The sequence below is a fragment of the Gasterosteus aculeatus genome, chromosome 7 (assembly GCF_964276395.1).
Source record: "Gasterosteus aculeatus chromosome 7, fGasAcu3.hap1.1, whole genome shotgun sequence".
Taxonomy (NCBI): Eukaryota; Metazoa; Chordata; class Actinopteri; order Perciformes; family Gasterosteidae; genus Gasterosteus; species Gasterosteus aculeatus.
The window spans coordinates 30,059,797-30,082,627 of record NC_135694.1 but is presented as its reverse complement, the minus strand read 5'-3'; the positions used below and the strand labels follow the sequence as shown (position 1 = coordinate 30,082,627).

General features: G+C 46.8%; 4 protein-coding genes across 5 annotated transcripts in view; 1 reads left to right on the top strand and 3 right to left on the bottom strand.

Moving 5' to 3' along the window:
- Positions 1-5,581, bottom strand: part of pof1b (POF1B actin binding protein) — a 15,114-nt gene extending 9,533 nt beyond the window's left edge. The window contains exons 1-2 of the mRNA XM_040182664.2: positions 4,576-5,581; positions 1,056-1,133 (exon numbers count right to left, since the gene is read on the bottom strand). Of these exons, the coding sequence (XP_040038598.2) occupies positions 1,056-1,133; positions 4,576-5,106 (609 nt within the window). The 5' untranslated portion in view covers positions 5,107-5,581. The remainder of the gene's footprint in view (positions 1-1,055; positions 1,134-4,575) is intronic.
- Positions 5,582-5,924: 343 nt separating this feature from the next.
- Positions 5,925-11,289, bottom strand: LOC120822393 (kelch-like protein 10). The gene is made up of 6 exons (XM_040182025.2): positions 10,962-11,289; positions 9,447-9,635; positions 8,738-9,221; positions 7,295-7,912; positions 6,709-6,858; positions 5,925-6,606 (listed from the first exon to the last, which is right to left on the bottom strand). The coding sequence occupies exons 2-6, from the start codon at positions 9,569-9,571 to the stop codon at positions 6,184-6,186; spliced, it is 1,800 nt and encodes a 599-aa protein (XP_040037959.2). The 5' UTR covers positions 9,572-9,635; positions 10,962-11,289; the 3' UTR covers positions 5,925-6,183.
- Positions 10,015-16,444, top strand: LOC120822394 (putative monooxygenase p33MONOX). 2 transcript variants are annotated; one of them, XM_040182029.2, is made up of 9 exons: positions 10,015-10,259; positions 11,294-11,422; positions 11,775-11,838; positions 12,687-12,862; positions 13,022-13,136; positions 13,354-13,481; positions 13,600-13,703; positions 13,793-13,956; positions 14,722-16,444. In XM_040182029.2, the coding sequence occupies exons 3-9, from the start codon at positions 11,814-11,816 to the stop codon at positions 14,931-14,933; spliced, it is 924 nt and encodes a 307-aa protein (XP_040037963.1). In that variant the 5' UTR covers positions 10,015-10,259; positions 11,294-11,422; positions 11,775-11,813; the 3' UTR covers positions 14,934-16,444. The 2 variants fall into 2 exon arrangements, with proteins under 2 accessions (XP_040037963.1, XP_040037962.1); XM_040182028.2 differs by having other exon boundaries at positions 10,046-10,259; positions 14,719-16,444.
- On the bottom strand, positions 15,963-22,221 carry LOC120822392 (rho GTPase-activating protein 24). The gene is made up of 9 exons (XM_040182024.2): positions 21,500-22,221; positions 20,926-21,039; positions 20,073-20,280; positions 19,866-19,998; positions 19,604-19,677; positions 19,314-19,435; positions 18,948-19,182; positions 17,646-18,515; positions 15,963-17,548 (listed from the first exon to the last, which is right to left on the bottom strand). The coding sequence occupies exons 1-9, from the start codon at positions 21,549-21,551 to the stop codon at positions 17,305-17,307; spliced, it is 2,052 nt and encodes a 683-aa protein (XP_040037958.2). The 5' UTR covers positions 21,552-22,221; the 3' UTR covers positions 15,963-17,304.
- Between the last annotated feature and the right edge of the window lie 610 nt (positions 22,222-22,831).

The window sequence follows — 22,831 nt, the reverse complement described above, 5'->3', positions numbered from 1 at the left end:
GTGTGCGTGTCGAGCTTCGGAGGAGAAGAAATAAACGTTTTACTTTGTGAGCAGAAGGATTCACTGAACCCGATTGAAGACAATCACACCTGGAGAGGTTGGAAGGGACTCACGGAGAACACCTGGAGTAGAATAAGATATAATTTAACATTTAACGCGCTAACGTTTGAACGCGCGACCTTCTCGGGAACGAAGCGGCGCTATTAAATCCGCGAACCTCCCTACAGCTTTGAACATGACGCGTCAGGTTAAAAATTGAAGAGGCATGCCGGCCGTGCGCGGCAGCAAAGGCCTCTGGGAAAGCAGGCGGCCCGGGACACACCCAAACCCCCGAAAGGGCCGGGCGCCGTTGCGACAGTTGCTGTGAGTGTGAACAAAGTGTGGTTGTAAAAAGCGTGAATGTGGAGGCAGGGCAGGGCTACGGGAGGACATGCGGAGATGCCGCCTTATTTTATACTCCCGTGTTGTGGATGTTGTGGTTTCACGCCCACGGGGCGTGTCGGCTCCGGACCAGCTATTATTTTCCTGAGGAAACACCTCCTTGCTCTCCACAAAGAATGCGCTTACATCTGGAGGGGGGGGCACCAACAGCTCGAAGGAGATGCAGAGAAGTCAGAGCAGATAAAGGAGCCACGGGAAGCCTGGTTTTGTTAGTTTAGACTTGAACCTCGGTTCCTTTAATCAAAGACTTTGTTCACTTTTCAGCCAACCGCCGCCCAGTTTTAAACAGCAGAAGTTCTTTTTGTACAAAACACACGTCGAAGCTTTCATGCTCACCGTGGTTTCAGGGAAGTGAGATCAAAAACGGTCTAAAAATACTAATAAATCTTTCTTTCACTTGACTTGGGACTCTGGACTTATTACCGGGAAGGAGAAAGACCAATTGGAAGTTTTCTATTGGACGACAGAATGACTGAGCTAAACTAAAATAACAAGACTTGAGTTCTCACACATACTTGTGTGGTTGCCAGGTTCTTCACCAACAACACGGCTTTCATGGGAAGAATTGTGGTGTGTGTGTGTGTGCGCGTGTGTGTGTGTGTGTGTGTCCTTGCCTCCTCCTCGGCGCTCGGCTCGGGGCTCTTGATGGGACTGGACGACTGGCTGAACACGAACGACTTCCTGCTGGGGCTCTGGAACATCGCACACAAAGATAAAGAGTCACGTTTAAACGGAAAACCAACGTCTGAGCCTCAGACAACGAGTGTGGAGACGCATCGACGGCGTGCATCTCCACAGTCGTTGAAGCAACTCATTTTCATTATCAAGCAATCTCTTGATTTCGCGTTCTATGACTTTCAAGAACAAAGCCAGAACATAAATAAAAAAAAAAAATGACCATCACAGGCTTCCATCCGCTTAACCGACTAATTATTTTCAACAACCAGACATCAGCTTTTTGGTTTTACGGAATCATTGCCTTTCTCCCTCCTCTTATACTTTGAGTTATATAGAGTTATATCGATCCTGATACAATCATGTGTCCAAGATCAACACATCATGTGAGACGAATGAAGGCCGCTGTCTGATCTCAGAGGGCGTAGCTGCGTTATCTGCAGGGTGCGCCTGCTGGGGGGGGGGGGCGGTCAGACGGGCGCGGCGTGGAACACGTCTGCACAAGCTCGCAGCAATGTGACTCCAACCACAGAACTCGCTTTAAGTAAATTATTAAGCAGAGGGAATCCTGACACATGACGCTAGAAACGGATTACTTTTATCAATGAGAAAGTTGTGGGGGGAGAAAATATGATTCGAATGTGAGCTTTTGTAAACCACCCGGCGGGCAAACGGGCAAACACGCTCAGCAAGCGGGGGATTCATCACAGCGTCCTCTGCAGGTGCGGCTCGCCTCAGTTCCCATTGATCAGAATGACCGCACCTTCATCTAGTGAAACTCTATTAATCAGAGAGGAGCCAACTGACAAACGGAGGGAGAGGCCAGAGTTTCTAATTCCTCCAGCGAATGACCCCGAGCCCAAAGCAGTGAGGAGGATTCAAACACATCAAAACCACAATAATGGAAGTGGAGTCAATGTTTTCATCTTCAAAACCGCCATACATGTTACACAAATGCATGAACTCTGACCTCTACGGTGCCTGCTGTGTTTAAATGAGTGTTTGTTTTATTCGCCATGAGCTGTGAAAATTCAGTGCATGGTGTCAGAATGAATGAGCCAATCACTGAAGCATGTTCACATATATACACGCATACACGTCACTGAAGCATGTTCACATATATACACGCATACACGTCACTGAAGCATGTTCACATATATACACGCATACACGTCACTGAAGCATGTTCACATATATACACGCATACACGTCACTGAAGCATGTTCACATATATACACGCATACACGTCACTGAAGCATGTTCACATATATACACGCATACACGTCACTGAAGCATGTTCACATATATACACGCATACACGTCACTGAAGCATGTTCACATATATACATGCATACACGTCACTGATATGGAATGCCGTTTTAGTCTAAATTAAATAAATGAATAAATACGTAAATACATGAAATATGCATTTGAAATACATCATGAAATAAATAAATGAGGCAATAAATACATAAATATTAAATACATTTAATTATTTCATGGTACTTTTATTTGATAATGCCACTTTTCATTTCATGGTACTTTTATTTGATAATGCCACTTTTCATTTCATGGTACTTTTATTTGATAATGCCACTTTTCATTTCGTGGTACTTTTATTTCATAATGCTACTTTTCATTTCCAGAGTCTTTTATTTCACAATGCCGTTTTACATTTCACGTTCTTATATGCAAATCAGGGAGCGTGGCTAAATCTAACATTCAGAACAGACAACAGAGCCGTGTGCAAAAGAAGGCTGGCTAAGGGACGTGAGTGTTGACATAATGGAAGACATCGGAGGGCTCCGAGGTAGCATGCTAGCATTAGCAGATCAAATCGATCAACGTGGGTTTTCTGCAGATACGATTTTGACACATATTGAGGGGTTTTTGGAAATACTAGGGCGGATAAGTGCTCTTCAAGATGTAAACATAGACGACAAAGTTTTAAATTGTTTAAGACTGAACACACCACTGAAGCATGTTCACATATATACACACATACACACCACTGAAGCATGTCCACATACACACATACACACCACTGAAGCATGTTCACATATACACACATACACACCCCTGAAGCATGTCCACATATATACACACATACACACCACTGAAGCATGTTCACATATACACACATACACACCCCTGAAGCATGTTCACATATACACACATACACACCACTGAAGCATGTTCACATATACACACATACACACCACTGAAGCATGTTCACATACACACCACTGAAGCATGTCCACATATATACACACATACACACCCCTGAAGCATGTCCACGTATATACACACATACACACCACTGAAGCATGTTCACATATACACACATACACACCACTGAAGCATGTCCACGTATATACACACATACACACCACGAAGCATGTCCACGTATATACACACACACACCACTGAAGCATGTCCACATACACACACACACACACCACTGAAGCATGTTCACATACACACATACACACCACTGAAGCATGTCCACATACACACATACACACCACTGAAGCATGTTCACATATATAAAACAAATACACATCACTGAAGCATGTCCACATATATACACACACAATGCGTCATTTTCAGCTTTTTATTCCTCTGCAATGAGGAGACGTTGACGGTGGTGTACTTTTCACAGGCCTTCGCCGCACGATGTCCAATTAACGAGCTTCTCATCAATTACGAGTGATAAAGGGACATGAACACATACTTGGTTTTGCTCTTCACTGACTTTATTTCACACTACAGGTCGAGGGCTAATAAATGGCACAACTAATAATGTAATAGCTTTCCATGATGTTGTCATTTAAATGTATTTAAGCTTAAATTAAAAGAATAATAACATATAATATTATATATGTTAATTAATGTTAATATATAATAAGTTTTCTGCATTACACGATGAGAACAATTTCTTAAACTACAACATTCACACGTAACAATTTCATGAGGAATATTTACTATTAACCCAGTTTATCTTCATCGGTTTGCATAAAAAATATTTTTAAACGTACTAAATATTACATTACGCTCTGGATTTATTTAGTTCATCAAAAGGTGTTGCTTACTTAATTATTAGATATATTACAGCTGATAAAAGCGTGCTTTTTTTATATAAAAAACATTTATTACATTTGAACGACCACTTTATAGCTTCAAATGACCCGGTGACAACTTTGAAGGTCTGTTTGTTCCTCCCACGCCATGAAACTATTTAAATTCACGTGTTGTATGTTATCTGCTTTAACCCGATATCTGTCAACCCACGTAGCTGTTTGTTTTCCCTCCTGTTCGCCACATTGCCGTGACCTCTGACCTTTAGGATGTCACGTCAGAGCTCCGTTTCTCTAAATGAGATTTATTTTTACTTTATTTTATGACATTTTTTTCACATTTTCATTCTTAAAAGGGCGTTTCCACCGGGAGGCCGCTCACCTGCGCCGGGCTCTGCAGGTGAACCGTCACGTCGCTGGTCTCCAGGCTGCTGTTGCTCATGCGGGGGAGAGTCTGCAGGTACACCGGGGCCACCATCTGCTGCACCATGGGCCGCTGCATGATGTAGTAGGACTGCTGCTGCTGCTGCTGCACCGGGATGAACGACTGCTGCTGCTGCTGCACCGGGATGAACGACTGCTGCTGCTGCACCGGGATGAACGACTGCTGCTGCTGCTGCACCGGGATGAACGAGTGCTGCTGCTGCTGCACCGGGACGAACGAGTGCTGCTGCGCCCGCAGCTGCTGCTGCTGCACCGGGACCAGGTAGCGCATCGTCTCGTAGGAGCCGTTCAGCGCCGTCTGCTGCACCAGGGGCTGCCCCGTGGACACCAAGCCGCTGGAGGACAACGAACCGCTGGAGGACACCGAGCCGCTGGAGGACACCGTGCCGGCCCGGGCGGGCTGCGGGGAGGAGGCCACGTTCACGGTCCGGTACCTCGTCGTAGTCGTCCGGTTCGAGTGGACGGACATCTTTGTTTTTAACGTCCTGTTCGAAGGAGAAAGGGGAGATCGGTTTAAAAAAGTTTCTCAAATAGAAACTCTCCGCTTGTTTTTTTCCGGCGCGGTTCAACTTCCTCCTCTGCCCGGTAGACTGGAGAGGAAAGTCCGGTTGGAGGAGTTGTTCTACGGGGCGGGGGGCGGAGCCGGAGGGGGGAGGCGCTCTGCTCCCCCCGGGAGGTGGGAGGGATCACGGGGGAAGGAAGGCCCACCTGGCTGGTTGAAGTGAACCTTTTGTTGAGTGCACAAGTCTCATAGGAACAATGTAACTTCTTTATTTATTACAGCCTTTTAGAAAATCAAGCAACTGAAAGATCAAAAATAAGGAAAAGCAAGAACAACTATGGGAAAGTTAAACTCTCTAATGCCAATGACTTGATAAGTCAAGAACACACCAATGAATAAATGAAAATCAATTAATAAAAATGATGATAAAACGAAAAGGGGTAAAGCAAAGTCATCCGATGAAAGCCAGTCTGTTGTTTTTCACGAGTGATTTAAAAGTACTGATTCTCCAATCCAAATCGGCTACTTACTGGTTATATATGTGTTGGAACCCGGTGGTCATTCAAATCTTGGCGTGTGCATTGTGGAGTGTGAAGGGAGTGACGGGTGGAGATCGATGTCACAGTCAGTCAGCTGTTTCACCTGCATTCCATCTACGTTTCACCTGCATTTGAATTTGACTTGTAAATTACCTGCATTCCACGCATATTTGAAGGGTATTTCAGCTGAATATTTTAGGCTCATCTGAAAACGTTGTCCGATTAGATAAAAAAAGACATGAATATGAAAAAAATAATAATGTTTAATGGACAAATATAAGACAAGTAATTGATTGATAGTTGTGGTATAATATATATTTCCTTTAATGGTCTTGGAAGCTCGATGGAATGCGATGATACACATAGTTTGAGATGGTAAATGATGATTTTGGCGTACTCTTTTTTTTTTTTTAGGAGCTAAATGATCCCATTGATACACTAACTCTTTATTTTGAAATTCTAAATAATTATTAATCACTCTTAGCAACACCAGGTCAATGCAAGATTAAATGTGGTCAACTAGTTCTCCTCCCGGCTGGAAGATGTCGCAGGTCAGGAGCATCCGAGCGTCCGAGTCCTCTGGTTCGCTGCACGCGTCGTCCGAATCATTACGCGGCAGGAGGTCGCGGGACACCACGTACTCGGCCATGTTGGGCAGCGGAGACGCCACGCAGCAGCTCAGGGCACTGCGGGAGATGTCCATCTTGCAAGCGGCCGCCCACGTGTCGGTCGTCGCGTCGTAGCGCTCCACGTTGTTGACCGTTTCGAAGCCGTTGAAGCCCCCGACAACGAAGACGTGGTTGTCCAGCACCGCGATGCCGAAGTTGCTGCGCGGCGTCATCATGGACTTTACTTCCAGCCAGGTGTCGGTGCGAGGGTTGTAGGCCTCTGCCGAGGACAGACGGCTGAGGCCGTCAAAGCCGCCGACCTACGGGAGAGACAAGGACAAACAAAGGGCGGGAACGTTTGAACGGAGACAACCGGTGTCCAAACCTCTTCACGTTAGCGCGTCACCGTCTCGTGTGCTCACCGCATAGACGCGGCCCGCATGAGCAACGGTGCCGATTCCACTGCGCTGGCAGCTCATGGGGCGGATCATTGTCCACTGGTTCGTCTCTGGGCTGTAACACTCGCACGTTTGCAGGACCTCGTTCCCATTGAAACCACCACAAATGTATACCTGGGAAGACCACCAGGGGCATTAACAGCAGGGCTTTTAAGCAAAGAATCACCTTTCTCCGCTTCAACGGGAGCTTGCCAATATTTCTTCAAATTATTATTACAAAACCTAGGACAAGAGACAATGTAAGACAATGCATATAATAGGTAGTTAACTATGTTAAATGTTAAACTGCAGTATTACGAGTGCGCTTCTTATCCCGTCCATGCACCCAGCATCATGCATTCCTTCAGACAGCCAATAGGGGGACACGGCCCTCTGTCCAAATCTCCATTTACTTCCAAACAACATCAAAAGGTCAAACGGAAACACTCATTGTTCAACTTTACTTTTATATTATAACTTGGTTTCCTTCACAACACCGCAGTCTTTTTTTCGATCAGATAAGTTCCGGGGACTCTCAACTACACCCGGCGGGTTGTTTCTATTCACCCACCGCGCTGTGGAGCGTGGCGCTGCTGGCGTCGCTCCTGTGCTCCTGCATCGGTGCAATGGGGCTCCACTGGTTGGCCTCGGGCCAGAAGCGCTCCGCGGTGCAAAGTCGCGCGTACCCATCGTAGCCCCCCATGGCGTAGATGTAGCCGTCCAGCGCGGTGACGCTCACGTAGCACCGGCGGTCGATCATGGGCGACACTTCGTGCCAGGTGTGCGCGCTCAGGTCAAACCTGCGCACGCTGTTCAGTTGCTCCGCCCGGTCGAAGCCACCGACGCAGTAGACGCTCCCGTCGAGGAGGGCCGTGCCGTGGTAGGCGTGCGGGCGCTCCTGGGCGACCGTCACGTTGATCCAGTGGTCTGCGCGGATGTCGTACGCCTCGACGCCGTTTGTCGGGCCGCCGCCGCTCCAGCCGCCGATGGCCAACATGACGGCGTTGGGCAGGCGAGGGCGGTTCGACGTGCTGGAGAGGTGAGACCCAGAAGGTCTCTTGGACGTGATGTTTTGTAAGCATTTGACGGCTTCCAGGACCAAATCCCGGCACTCGGGGTTGTTGCTGATCAACTCATTCTGCATCACTCTGGTAATGATGAAGTCCATTCCCGTCAAGCCCAGCCGGACCTGCACAGAGAGGACAGGACAGAATATTTGAAATTAACTCAATGGGCCGTACTCAGTCAAGTAACGAGACCTTTTAGCTTCTTACAATCACCTGGTCGACTGGTGACATTCTATATTTTTGTCAGTGTCAAAGTAATTTTAAAAGCTCAACGCCATTTGTTCTTTTGATACTCAGATTCTCTCAGCTTCTCACTGTGGAACCAAGCCCATTTGTTCCTACTGAAGACCATCGAAAAATGTCCTGGGATCCAACGCCAATATTTGAAATTAGGATTAACGTATTGCGTATTGCGTACTGCCTTCAGTCTTGAGTCATGAGTAGCAATTTCTGCAGGGGCTTTCTCTTTTGACCTTCTTCTGGTATGATTCAAACAAACCGGGATGCATTTGCATGCTCGTCTCAGTTTGGGCTGGTGAAACTTAACACGCTTAACAACTGGTGTGTTTTGTTTGTTGCGCGAGGCCACTGTTGTCCTAATGAAACGTCGCAACCATGACAATCTGGAAGTTGCAGTCTCGACTAATTTCTCACGGGCTCCTGGTGACACCAGGGAAGGTAGACGAATCAATAAGGCGCAGTAAAGTGCAGCGTGACTTGCTGACAGTCTCTGAAATCTCATTTTCCCGTGTTGCTCCAGGTTGTGCTGATGATGCAAGACGTCAGTCACCAAATAACCTGGCAGTTAATGTGACTTTGTTTTTAACAACCCAAACTACACAAAACCCCCCTTTAACTGGACTTGTTCTGGCCTCCGGTGGTTTTATTCTCCGTCACTTCCGGATACAGGCAGTTCAACTACATAGAGTGAAAATAAATGTCCATACCTTAGACATGAGCCCCGTGATGTGTTCTTTCCGATCTTCGGGTCCGTTGGCAATCCAGCGGAGGACGGCGTCGTACGCGGTGCTCTCTTTATTCACATTCAGGTCGTCACTAGCGAGGATGCCGGTGAGTTCTTGCACAGAGAGCTGCGGGAACTCTTCAGAGAAAACGACCTCGTCAAAGTGATCAATGACGTGGCGGTAGGCCTTGTCCCGCAGCCTGGAGGAGAGGCAGAGGTTGGAGAACTGAAGGAGGCCGACGCAGTTCCTCGGGCAGAGCTGCTCCACCAGGAAGTCGACACAAGTTTGCACGATGTGCGCCACTTGGAGCTGTTGGGCTGCCAGCAGCAGCTCCTGCACGTTTTCCTCCGTCACAGAAACAGAGCCGGTGTATGCAAACTCAACGATGAGCTGCATCATGTCGGGAGAGATGCCGGGTATGTCGAAGACCTTTTGGTCTTTAGGTGACGCACATCTGAAGACATTCCTGCGGGTCAGGACGAACACACACCGATGGTGATTTATCTTCACATAAATAACAATAATGCTGTTTTTAAAGTAAGCATTCACAAAATTAATGAGTGGAATAAATGTCACTAATATTATATTCATTCATATTATTTCATAATTTGCTGCTGAGAACCGATTCTCCATTTGTGTGTTGAGTCAAATATCTCAAGTGTGTGTGTAACACGTTGATATTAGAACTCACAGGTGCAGGTACGGGCTGCAGTTTGACATGATCACCCGGTGGATGTTAAACGATACGCCCTGGACTCTGATGACCGCGTCGCAAAAGCATCCGTCCAGCCGGAGGACATTGAAGTCGTCACCCATGGTGACTTTCTAAGCAGGAGGGTTTTGCGGTCGTCGGCTCGTCTTGTGGGTCTCTATTGGTCTTCTGAGTCAAGAGGGAGAACACATGTCATGATGTGGGTTCTAAATCCAGATCCAGGTTCCCATTCTAAAATTACAGATACATATATAATTACAGATGAACTGGCATCATCCAATTCAACCTGTAGACAGAAGGATTCTTTATTCCTGTGACTTACATCAGTCTGACAACGGAGAAGATTTTTCATTAAAAATGTTGCTCTGTTTGGCATATAATCGACACTGTAAACGGTGCAATATTTATTTTTAACAGAAGATAATTAATTTTTATTATTATTATTAACAGTGAACATTATGTTTTTCTTCTCTTTATCTCCCAGTTGTATTACGGGCCAACCAGTAGTCCCTGGTCACTTTGTTAGTCACTTCATAAGTGACATGAAATTTAATGTAATGTGAATAATCGTTACCTCGCTCACACGCGTGTGTGAGTTCAACTCTCGCGATACGCAACGAGAACAGACAACGAGATTTTTATCGTTCCACCGATCGAGGAAGTGGCTTTATTTTTATCGGGCACAATAATGGCCGCTACCGAACAACTTCGTTGTCTCCTGCGTGAACAAGTCGGCATTGGAGGCTCATCGTTGTCTAAATCGTCGGCCTGAATCCCCCCCCCGACTTTCCGGTGAGGCCAGACGGCGCAGAATACGCTTACAGCACAGTTTTGGTCGACCGTTAGTCGCCGTTTGTCATTTTGTCGTCCTCCATCCAGCCCAGACCGGTTCCGCTCTGTGGTGCGTCGCCCGCCGAGCCGCCACCAAACTACACCGGAAACATTCGTGTTTGAGCGATAAAACCCTTCTTGGTTGGCGTACGAAACTGTTAAATATTTTATTTACACATTTTGTGAATGTGTAGACGCCCTTCATGATTTCGGGATAAGTGAAAAGACCCCACGCAGTGTCAGTAGTAGTAAAAATGACATTTTTAAAAACTATCGGTTAGCTCGTCTCGTTTCCTCCGTCCTCGAAATGCACATCACGATTGGCCCTTTTAGGATTCGCTAGGTGAAAGGTTCTTAGGCTATTCATATGTTTTCGCTATGGTGATATGTGACTTTAGGGTCTTAATTACGGTTAAATAGAAGACTCCGCTGGTTTAGTCCACCATTATGCAGCCAAGCATCCCACGTCATCGGTTTTTAAACCCCGAACCGCTGCATGCCAGCCAGTCGTGTGTGTTGCCCTCCAGGTTTGAGCGTTTCAAGACCTCTTTTTGGCTTAAGCGATGTTGATGACAAACGATTAAGTGAGAAAATACCGTTCAGGTTAATCGATTTTGAAATAATCGCAAGATGCAACGTGGATGCATCATTTAATTGACTCACGTTACTATTGCATACGTTATTCTGTCCAGTGTCGATGCAGGCCTCTGAGTTATGTCTCCTTTATCCTCTGGTTACTTCTGCTGTCATCTGCTCCATTGGTCGTACACGTCCTCTCTGTCTTTACCTTTTTCTTTTTATGTTGGAAATATCACTGTCGCTTTGAGTTTGTCTAAGACCACGTTGTTTAGAGTCACGTCGGTGGAACCGTTTACATTTGAAATCGTTCCTGAGATTCATCCTGAGATTCATTTAAATGCAAACTGCAAACAGTGTGAGAAGAGAGTAGAATGGGGGTTTGCCTTGTTGACTTTTGGCCTCTGCTGTCTCCTTAGTTACTTCCCCGTGCCTGGCTGCTGACCCACAATGCACTGCCAGAGGTCTTCAGGTGTCTCAGACATGCCGATGTAACTCGTGGCTTCTACTTCTCCAGTCGGCCCACGTCACGCAAACGCAGCCGGAAGGTGAGGTTCTGGTTCGAGTGGAGCTATTTATATTTGTTTACAGTATAAATAATGAGAACCTTTTGTTTCTTGGTTATTGACCTCTGCACGATATTATACAATGTCGGTATTCTGTTTTATGTTCCATTAGTTACTGGTGCATCCCTTCTTTCATACTTCTTTTTTTACTTTCTCTTATTTCCTTTGCGTCTTCTGTCTTACACTATTGTCCGTATCCTCTATTGTACACTTATTCATTGTTAAAATGTTATAGGATATCTCTTCTAATATTTAATGAAACTCGGGCACCTTTGTGAATGAATCATCATCATGAATAAGTGATGATAGAGAAACGTTTTTTTTTCCGGTGCAGGTTCTGTCCTGGTTGATCTTTTGTTGTCCCTCTGCCATCATGTCCGGTCCACGGGATTTACCAGGTGAGTTTCTCCTGCAGAGGTCACGACGTTTTGGTGCCATCTGTTTGTTACTTTACAGAACGTAATCACAATTTAGTCAACTGAGCGCTCTGAACTTTGTGGCAAGTTATCTGCTGGACCTGTTTCTTGTTTTAACACATGAATTGCTTCATAAAGAAATGGGTTTTCCTAACCGCCTCAGTGATGACTAAGGCCTAGTTCGCACCAGACGCTTAAGGGCTTTTCCTGACAGACGCCCTTTGGTGCGTCAATTTGTGCTGCAACAAACCAGCATTTCACGTTTGGTTAATCGGCCCTTTTATTTTCTGCATTAGTTGTTCGGTCTCTGACACGTCTGTCGGGACGTGTCACAGTTGATGAGGATGTCATCAACTGTGACTGTGTCTGTTTTATCCACGGCTCAACGATAATCAGTGTGCTGTCAGAGGAGGAAATAAACCCCAAAACATTCTCATTTTGGAAGCTGGAATCAACAAATGAATAATATGATATAAATAATGTCCTTTTTTAAAATAGGGATCTACGGTTAACATCAAACAAAATCACCTATCGCATTAGTTGTATGTTTATATCCACATAGAAAGATAAGGAAAGATAAGTTAACTGTTATTTTTAATTTTTCTTTTGTTGACTAAAAAAAGGATTTACTATATTTGAATGTTTTAGAAGTAAAAGCGCGAGTTAGTATTTCACCATCTTTCTCAGTAAAATATTCCTCTGATGAACAACGTATATTAATGACGCGGTTCAAAGTCTGAAATGATTAAAGTGTGTGACGTTTGTTTAAATGTGTTCGCTGCCTTTTGGTCGTGTTCAAGAGCTGTTTGCGTGGCTGTTTGCGTCCGCAGCCATAGAGGATTCTGGGATGGGCGGGATGAGGCTTCCCATCGGGATGACCCGGCGAGCCCTCAGCTATGACGACAACCTGGAGGCCCCCATGTCCACGCCGCCCCACGACATCAGCATCAACAACCTGTGGAGACGACCCGTCATCCCGGAGAGGAAGTTCACGCGCCTGGCGGAGGTGAGGCGGGAAGAAGGCTGCTCTGCTCGTTTGGTCAATCTGCTCTTTTTGTCAAGAGGACGCCGCTGAGCTTAGCTGATGAGGAAGATAAGGAAGAGGAGGAGGAGCAGGAGGACGAGGCTGATGACGACGACATGTTTGTTTGTCAATCTCTTCCAGGAGGATGAGAGCGGTGCAGTGAGTCAGTCCACAGTGGCGGACAGCGCCCTCTTCAGGGCGCCAGCTGCGGTGAAGGCCAAGGCCTCTTCAGTCATCATGAATTCTCTCATCACCAGTACGTGACCTGTCAACCCCGTTTTTACTCTCTGTACTCTTGTCCAACATGTCTTGAGTGCATATTATTATTACAATTAGCTAGCTGACTACCGATTCGCTAATTTAGTCGAATGTGAAATGTTTCTGTGACACGCGTAGAAAAGCACACAGCTACAGTCAGTCACAATCATTTAAAATGTTTTAAATCCAAACCTTGTTTAAACCCTCCCCCACAGAGCAGACTCACGACAGCGTCTACAGGTTCGAGCAGAAGGCGGGGCTCACCGACACCAGCTACACCCCCCACAAAGGCCTCACCGCCGAGGAGACCAGGCTCCACCACCGCATACCCGAGTCCCTCCAGGTGATCCCTCCCCAACCGACTAAGAACCGCCGCGATGATGAGGTCATGACCTCTGCATCCAGCGAAATGAAATGTTTCATTCTACTAAATACGGAATTCTGCTTTGTTGTTATTTTAGAAACTGCAGATTCAAAGTCTGGAGGCCAGAGAAGATCGACAGAGCTCCTCCACTCAGTCCACTCCATCCAACACTCCTCACAGCTCCCCGAAGCAGCAGCGCAGGTACGTGCACACATGCACAATCCATTCCTGGATCCAAACTTCCGAGCTGTTTGTTTACACTGTGTGTGTGTGTGTGTGTGTGTTTGAAGGGGCTGGTTCGGCAGCACCGGTTCAGAAGTCAGCGTCAGCTCCTCAAACAGCAGTGTGGATCTCGGCGCCGGCGACACGGCGGTGGAGCGGTGGAGCGTTTTCGCACCACGGCCAGTCGTCCAGAAGTCGACCTCTGACCTGGGATCAGACCCTGTGGCCTCAGGTAAACTACCTCTCCTCCCTGCGAGGCTCTGGGTCTGTACTCGACACCATTTAGTTTTTGTCTTATTAATGGAATCAGACTGAAAGAGGAAACGCAAAAACTTCACCTGTTGGTTGAGGTGAAACGTGAGTGAAGAATTTGGGTTAATGGGTGATCACATGAACTTAGGACTGACCGCAAACACGGTCCAAACCTTACTGCCAGTTTATGAAAGTCGGATCAGACCAGTTGGAACTCAGATTGTTGACGGCTGCTGAGAAACAACGCTCACAATTTCACATGGAATCGATCAAATTCTGTTTTCCGAGATGACCGCAGGTATGTAATTCATGGCGGGACTCGTCTGCTGAGACGTCGTGCATCTCTCCTGCGACGTTTATTAAGTTAAGATGACATCAACTTTTCAAATTCAAGGATGTTAATTTGCTTGGACAGATCTTCACGAGGAAAGCTGTGAGGAGACACTAGTTTGAACTAATCAAGTCAAAAAGCAGGTTATAGTTTATTTAACAAACCAGGGTGCCTCAGTTATAAAACTAAATCGATCAGAACAACTCGAAAAGCTTCAGAAAAACAGGAAATGGAAAGGAAGTAAATAAACAAGTGAATATGAATAAAAACAAAGTAGAACATTTTATTTTAACAATCTGTTGTATTTGCTTGCAAGCTGGTTGTTATTTAACCATCTGAACCTCAAGCTTTTATTTCTAGTTGATTATTTAATTCGCCCATTTCACCATAGCTCTCGTCTTGTTTTCCCAGCAGGCTTTGCGCTGCAGGCGTACCGCGGCGCCCAGAAGCCGACCCCCATGGAGGTGATGAAGTCCCAGGCCGCGCGGCTGGCGGACAACCCCACCGCCCAGCAGGTGAACCCCCCCAAAATGGAGATCCCCACAGTGGAGGGCCGCCGGCAGGGAGGGCGGCCGCACAAGCTGAAACCCAGAGACATGAACGTGCTCACGCCCTCCGGCTTCTGAGGGTCCCGGCTAATTTGTTTTATTGAAAAAAAAAAAGAAGTCAAAAGTTCTCTGCAACCAGTTTGTTGAATGTGACGTTCTTTTGTTTATTTTCCTGACGATTTACTGAATATCCCGAGTTGTTTGAGCCTTTATTCTCTTTATCTAGTTCAATAATCTACGATGAAACGAATACGTTTCGTCGGTACAGCCGAGTTTATTCACTCCAAACCCTTTGACGGAAATGCGCCGAATTATCATTTCAAGCGTTTTTTTTTGACTAGAAATAAACGAAACCATCGCGACCGGAAGAGAAAAATGATCTTATTTAGCAGGAAAGGTCCTGGTTGGTTTTGCATGTTCGGCAGTAGTTACAACATGCAACGTTTTTAAGAACTTTCCATTTTTTATGCGTCTCCTGTGCTGCTTGGCAGTGAGAATCCTACCTTCCCTTGACCTTCAGTCTTTTTACTGTTGCAGCTGCAGGGTGCTGGCAGTGCAGGACCACTGGCTGATCCTGATACTTAGTGAAGAAGACTGGTCCTTGTTTTAAAAGAAAATAATAATGCACTTTATTCCCACTAGACATAAAGCCTCTCATGTTTACCCTTTCCTCCAGGATGCAATGTCAATGTGCAAAAACCTCTTCTTCCTCTGTGTTGATAGTATGTTCTTCTTCTCAAAGTGGCATTTCAACAAGCCGGCTGGCAAGAGAACTAAAGTCCTTCAATTTAGTTTAATTCAACTTAAACCACAGAACAAAATAAAAAAGGTCTCAGGAAATCCCGCTTACTGAAACGTTCCATTTATTTGTTTTTTGATACAGATGTTTTAATTTATAGATTTTTTTTTAATACCATCCACTGTAGCAACAGATTAATTAATTTGGGACCAGTAGAAGCTGCTTGATATGTGACTCCCACGCCGACACGTTTTAAGGTCACTGGTTACTCAAAGGTGGAATATTGGAGAAAAGAAATTGAGGGTTTAAGAATGCGTTTAGCTTTGCTGCTGGTCAACGGTCGTTTGTGAACGATTCCACGAGTGTTCGGAAGGAACCGTTGAGGGAACCGAGGCTTTCCGCAGCAACAGCTGAAGGATAATATTTTTTTTCATGGTTTCTGCAAGACGTGTAGCTTGGTAGCGCTTTATGAGCACTATGATTTCACCTGTCAAATGAAGTGAATCATCTCTTTGGCTGTTGTTGTGTCGCGCTTATTAATGATTTTGCAATTATTACACACAGTAGTTTGTCCTCGTGCTAGAAATATCCTTTGACACTTAAAGTTCTGCTGTCAGACGTTGGCCGATCCTGACGCACTCAGCAGCTGTGAATATGAAATATTTTTTTGCTGTGTTTTACATGTGACACTACCCTTTGAATCGCTCCCTGACTGAAGCATCTCATCTGAATCTGTGGTTGTGACGTTTATGTTCATCTGTTCAATATTTTTCCAGTGGATGGCAGAGAGACATTTCCCTTTGTTTATACTGTCTCTGAATAAATAAATGTTACGTTGTCATCAGTCGAACAAGAGTCTGTGTGATTGCAACCTATTTTGCGTAATATTTGACAAAGCAGGACTGTTGACATTTAAATATTCGCTGTGGATCTGTCATTCTTTCGCAAATAAAAAAGAAACATTCATGGTTTTCTCTTCTCCATTAGTACTGTATTTCCCAGCAGACCTCTGTGGTTAACTAATAGATCTCATCATCATGTTGGGCGTCATGAAGGTTTAACAAGTGAAAAACACATTAAAAGATTCACTGATTTTAACTCAGTTTATTTTCCTAGTTGAGCGTAGAAGTGTTTTCTTCATGCAAAGTAAACCGAACTTATGTTCCTGTCGTCTGTCTCTCAAACTGAAATCAACAACACAACGTGCCGAATTGCCGTGTGGCTTGTCGGTTTAGAGATCGGTGTCTCGTCCGTTCCATTTCGATAGCAAAAACTCTTTCTGGTGCTTTTGGACGATGCCATTAAAAGGTACAAGGAACTTTTCCGAAAGACCCGCTCTAGTGTGAACCTGACGATGGACTCAGCATCTCTGATCGTCTGTTTTCCTCATCTGAGATCAGTAGTGGTATTCAGACATCTTGAAAAGGTCTTTGAACAGTTCGGAAGTAACTTTGTCTTCTCAAAAGTGACCTTTATGTTGAATAATACCTCAACTCCCTGAAAAGAAAAAGTTTTCTGTTCTTTAGTAGAAGGCACTGTGGGTTCAACCTCCAAACAGTTTTGACTTCTGGATTGACAAGCTCCTTAAATTTGATGCCTCCAAATTCCCACTTATTGATCAAGTTCCCAATCATCTCCTTTCATTCTCTGTATCCCCACCCCTTTCTGTCACATCCTCTTCTGCACCACCCTCACACCTCCCATCCATCCTCAGAGACTCCCTCGGCCTCCTCTTCCTATCTCGCCCCCTCCCCTTCTCCTGGACTCTCCGTACATCTGGAAGAACAGCTGCATCTCTCTCTGCAGCGTTTCGTTTCGGAGGTCGGCGTCCGCCTTGGCTCGCTCCATGTTGCGGACTTTGATCTGGGCGACGCTTCGGCTGCGCTTCTGCCGCTCCAGGCTGACCCGCAGAACCGCCACCTGGCGCTCCAGCACGTCGTTGCAGCGCTCCAACCTGCCGCACACACACACACACACACACACGTACACAGCACACGGTAGAGACATGTAGCCTTTGTGCGAGTTCGAAGGCCCTCGTGCTGGTGTCTCACCTCTGTATCCTGGTCTGGTACTCTGCTTTCTGCTGGGCCATCTGATGCTGCAGCTCGGCCAGGGTTGAATGAGCATCCCCGGGCTTTGACTCGGGCTCAGGCCCCCGGAGGGCTGGAGGACCAGAGGGGAGGAACACCTCTGAGCTGCCCGTACTGAGAGGGCTGTCACTGGCTGCGGAACAGGAAGCTGGGGAGTTAAGGTGGTGGACGCCGTCATCACCGCCATAATTGTCCTCATCGTTATCATCACTGTCGTTGCAGTCTCCAGGATGGTCATTGCCGGCGTTTTCCCCTCCCGCCACCCGCTCTGGGGTCGTCGGTGTCTTTGGTGATGCGTCGGGAAAAACCAGGGCCATGGCCTCACCGCCCTCGTCCAACGGGAGAACCTCGCAGGAAGACCACGAAGACGAGGAGTCCCTTGAATGCCCCATCCCCTCCACCGCCGCATCCTCCCCGCGAGGTCCGATGTGGCCTCCTGGGTGGTCGCTTTCAAAATGCCCGGCGTCCTCCATCCTGTGACGTAGAGACTCTCCGTCCAGGTTGTCGTAGGCAGAGAGGTTGCTGTCCTCCTGGGCCTCGCTGCTCCCCCCGCTGGCCGGTCCTGGCGCTGCACCCTCTTCCTCTGCGCCACCGGGCCTCCAGAAACCAGCGTCTGCCTCTCCTGGGTCAACATTGGCAGAGGACGGTCCTCGCCCGACGTGCCGCTGGCGATAATCCACGTTGTGTCGGTCGGAATGGTGTTGAAGGGGCTGACTGGAGGATGGCACGGGGTAGAAGCAGTTCTCTGGGTGGGACGAGGTGTAGCGATGGCCGAGAAATCTCTTCTGGCCAAAGGACAGGTCCGATTTGGCAGCAGCAGAGAAGACACAACTGAAGATAGGAAGGAAAGTAAGGTTAAACTTTTCCTGATCATCCACCTGGGGGCCGATCTCTTTAAATGTCTTATGGGCGGAAGGAGCCGGGGTTGCACAGGCAACCAGGCAATCGAGTGCTCCTCGTAATTAACCATCGATAAAATCAATATCTGTTCTCACCACATCTACTGGCATAAAAACAGGATGTAAGAGGTAAAGTAGTAAAGCCCCATCAAAATACCCACAGGGTAGGCTTCATAACCCTGGATCAACGTGTTATAAGAGGCGTAAAAGAGGTGCTTATTTTAACTTAAAGCCCACAGTGAGGCTCATGGCTGGAACGGGTCGTCCATCACGTGCTTTTCCCTGGGAACTTCAAACAGCGTATGAGTGATAAGCGCGAATGAGACGTGGTCGGCGTTGGATTAAGGGCGATGGTTCGTTGTACCCGAGGTTCTGTCCGTCAGCGGAGGGCGGCCCCGCCTCTCCGGAGCGCTCCGCGATGAGAGGCATCGACAGCTGGCGGAGGCAGAGCGGCGGTTGGAGGTGAGGCTGCCTCAGGGCGCCGGGCGAGCGATGCGAGCCTCGCGGTGGGAGAGCGCGGGCGGTCGGGGGCACTTTGGCAAACAGAGACTCGTGCTCTCTGATCAGCTCCAACATCAGCACCTGGACCAGGGCCGCACCTGGGGAACAGAGAGAGAGGTACCACTATTATTACCACATACGATACATGATACATGCAGATACAAACATAGGTTGTAAGGTTGTAACGTGGTCAATGCAGAAACGAAATCACTCTCTCGTGTTTTATTACCTCCCATGATGCTTTGTGGGTCCTCAGCTTTGGCTCGGAGGATGTTCGGTCCAAACACAGTGGCCAAGTTCTGTCCGCTCATCTTGTTACTGCTGGAGAAACTCTGGACCTCGTTTAGAAACCTTCACGCACACAAAAGCTAATTAACAGTTGACACCATTTAGTTATAATCAATTCTGCAAATTATTAAAAAAAAAAAATACAATACAATATTCAACTGCATTTAAAGTAAGTTGAAAAAACAACGTGTAGTCGTAGTTTGTCTTGAAGTCAATAGTTTGTCTTCTTACTGGCAGATAAAGTTGAGTAGGTTGAAGTTTGCAACTGGCAACTCGTGAAGAAGGTTTCTCAACTCTACCAAAACCTGAGAGGAGAAAGACAACATGAGTCAGGAGGAGGGATTCCAACGCACGACATGTAGTTTAAATGTTCACTCGAGGGAATATCATGCTAATGAGAAGAGAAAGATGCCGGTCTGTGCAAATGGTCTTTGTTAGGCCTCAGTAGTAGTGCTTCTATTCCGAAAAAACTTTAAACAATGAACCAACTTACAAGAGTGCGTTCAATCGACAGCTTCTGACCACACAGCAGGAAGTCCTGGTAGCGTCTGTAAGGAACCAGGGGCTCTGGCAGCTGTCGGAGGTACAGCTTTAGCAGTGACGCCACCGTGTGGACGTCTGTGCTACTGCAGGAAAAACACACATGAGGTGACTTGTGAAGAAAAAAGGAATCAGGAAACCAGAAGGCGATGCATTGTACCTGTCGAAGGACGGCCTCTCTCCCGCGTCGAAGGCCTCCTGCAGCTCTTTGACCAGACTGGCCTGTCCCGGCTGGCGAAACAAGCCCACCTCGTGCAGCCCGCACTCCCGGATGAAGTTCACACACTGCTCCACCACCAGAGGAACCAAACGCAGCCCGTACCGCCGCTCATAGAGCACCGTCTCCTCCAGACGCTGCCCAAAGACTCCTGCAAGGGAGCGAGGGTTCAGTGGGATTCCTCCCCGGAGCCAGACAGCCAATCAGAACCACGGTGACCAGGTGAAGGACGAGTGGTCGTAAGCCGTTCAGGACACCAGCGCGAACGCAGCGAGGCAACAAACTTTGTTAGAAGACGTAAATGTTAACGCCAAGTGTTTCCTTGTCAAATAAAACAAGTTAAACAAATCACCTGCTTATAAATAAAATCTAAGCCCCCCAAACCAGTTTATTTTCAGTTGAAACCATGTGTGCTCGGTGTTGTTGTTTATGGATTTGGGTTCTTATTGGGCCTTCGTCGGGTTTAACGTCTTAAACCTGTATTCTCCTTAATGGCCACCAGGGGGCGACTCCTTTGGCCGTATAGAAGTCTATGAGAAAAGGACTTGATTTACTGCCTCAGTAAACGCTGTAAGCATGAGTTTAGGGTCTCAATCTCTAGTTTCATGTCTTCTTCAACACAGCATGAAGCCCATTTAGTAAATTGTGGTCCATTTAAACTCAAACAGACCATAGAGATACTTCAGGTTTAGGGGGAACCTGCATATATGCGTTTTTTTGGCACAAAAAACTGTTTGTAAACATCAAAATAAAGTGTGCACCCAAAGAGTGTGTGTGTGTTTGTGTGTGTGTGCACCTGTAAAAGGGATCCAGACCCCCTTGTTGAGGCTCTTCAGCCACTCGTCGCCCTGACCGGCGCTGTTCGAGAGGAAGAAGTAGGACCCCGGGCTGGCCAACACGTCCCTGTTTCCTGCACCGACACACGAGTCACGTCTCAAGATGGTTGAGGTCAATCAAACAAATGTGTTATTGAAGTTATTTAAACCTATTTGATCCGTGCAAATACAACGGTTTTCAAATCAGAGAATCCTGAAGCAAGTAGGCAAAGTATCAAATGAATCGCTCCATTAGTCTGACAGAAGACGTGACGTGGAAGCAAAGCGGCAGAACATCTCAGAAACAGATCGTTGCACGACCCCCCCCCCCCCATCGCATGTCCCATAATGTCTGTCCTTCTCAAAGTCACATCAAACACACACACACACACACACACACACACACACACGCCCACAAACACATGTATGCATGAAGGAGACCCTGAGTCAGCATTTCAGAGTTGGAACTGAAGGACGACTCACGCAGCGTGCGATCTGGAGGGATTAACCAATGATTTGAGTGTGTCTGCATGTGTGTGTGTGTGTGTGTGTCACCTTTGTGGCCTGTGCTGTCATGTTTCCAGGACTTGAAGCAGCTGAGTCCCATGCTGCAGACGCTCGGCGCGGAAAAATCACAGACGGCGACAAGTTTAAACTTGACTTTCTTTTTTCTTGTTTTTCCAGACTTGCGTAAGTTTACCGGTGGTAGAAAACGCTCCACTTAGCATTTTCTTTCCCCGTCATGAAGACCAGAAGCACTTTGTGTTGGTTTTTAACATCCTGGTAGAAGAAGAGAGTCGCTGCTTGGAAGAAAAAAGATTGTCTTTGGTGTATTTTTGTCATTAAATACAGGTTCCACCTCGAGGACAGATTGTAATTATCCTTTCTTTTTTCTAGCAGAGGTCCTTTATAGATGTGTAACTTCCTGCCAAATCTGGTTTTAAAACAACCATAACCTTATATACAGCCTTAATACGAGTTTGTAGTAGAATAATCCACATTTAGGATGTTTTAGAAGCTGTGAGGAGTGAATATTTTAAGCTTAAAGGAGGTTCCAGGTTTTATACAGTAACATGTAGGACGTTCAGGCTTATGAGGAGATTCCAAATGTTTGGTTCAACATTATTTCAAGCTTTCAGGTGGAAGAGTAATAGCTTTGTGCAGATGTTGAAACTCAGTGTACCAGATGTTCCTGCTTCATGCTAACTTCCTGTTAGCCTTAAAGAGAGGGCAGTGCAGGTTTTTGCAAGAAACAGCACACAGGGATGATATGTAGTTTTTAGCAGTGAGCGTTGAGAGAGATGTGAACCTCAAACGGACAGCGAGCCTTTAAAGGGAGATCTTTGGATGAAGGATCACCCTCTTCTTCTTTAGGAGGAGCTCAGGTCAAACGCTCAAACGAGAAGTTCTGACTGTGAATAAAAAAAATCCTGGTGTCCACGTGGAGAGAAAAGTCCCATGATGTTGGTAACTATTCCAAACTCTTCTTGGAGTATTCTTAAAAAGTAGTAGTGTCGCCCCTTCTCTCCTTGGACAGGTGGGTCGTCGTACATCCACGGGCTCGGATCAGGCCGGTTCTTCTCCCCTCAAACATCACACTTCAGATCATTCATGTTGCATCCGTCCACATCCGCACGCCCATCCGCCTTCTGCTGCTTCACCGGCGGGGACAGACTTCATGAAGCTGCCTCTGGTTTCCCCTAAAGCCCCGGGAGTGAGATGTCCGACTTTTGCTCCCTACCTTTGGGGAACGTCACGCTGTCTGTCTCCTCGCACAAAGACGATCAGCATCACGTGTCCTTATCAGACCCGTAAACCCTCTCCGTCCTCTGCTCCGTCAGCTCCGTCTGAAACGTCCGCCCCTTCGTCATCTCCCGTCCCTCTTCT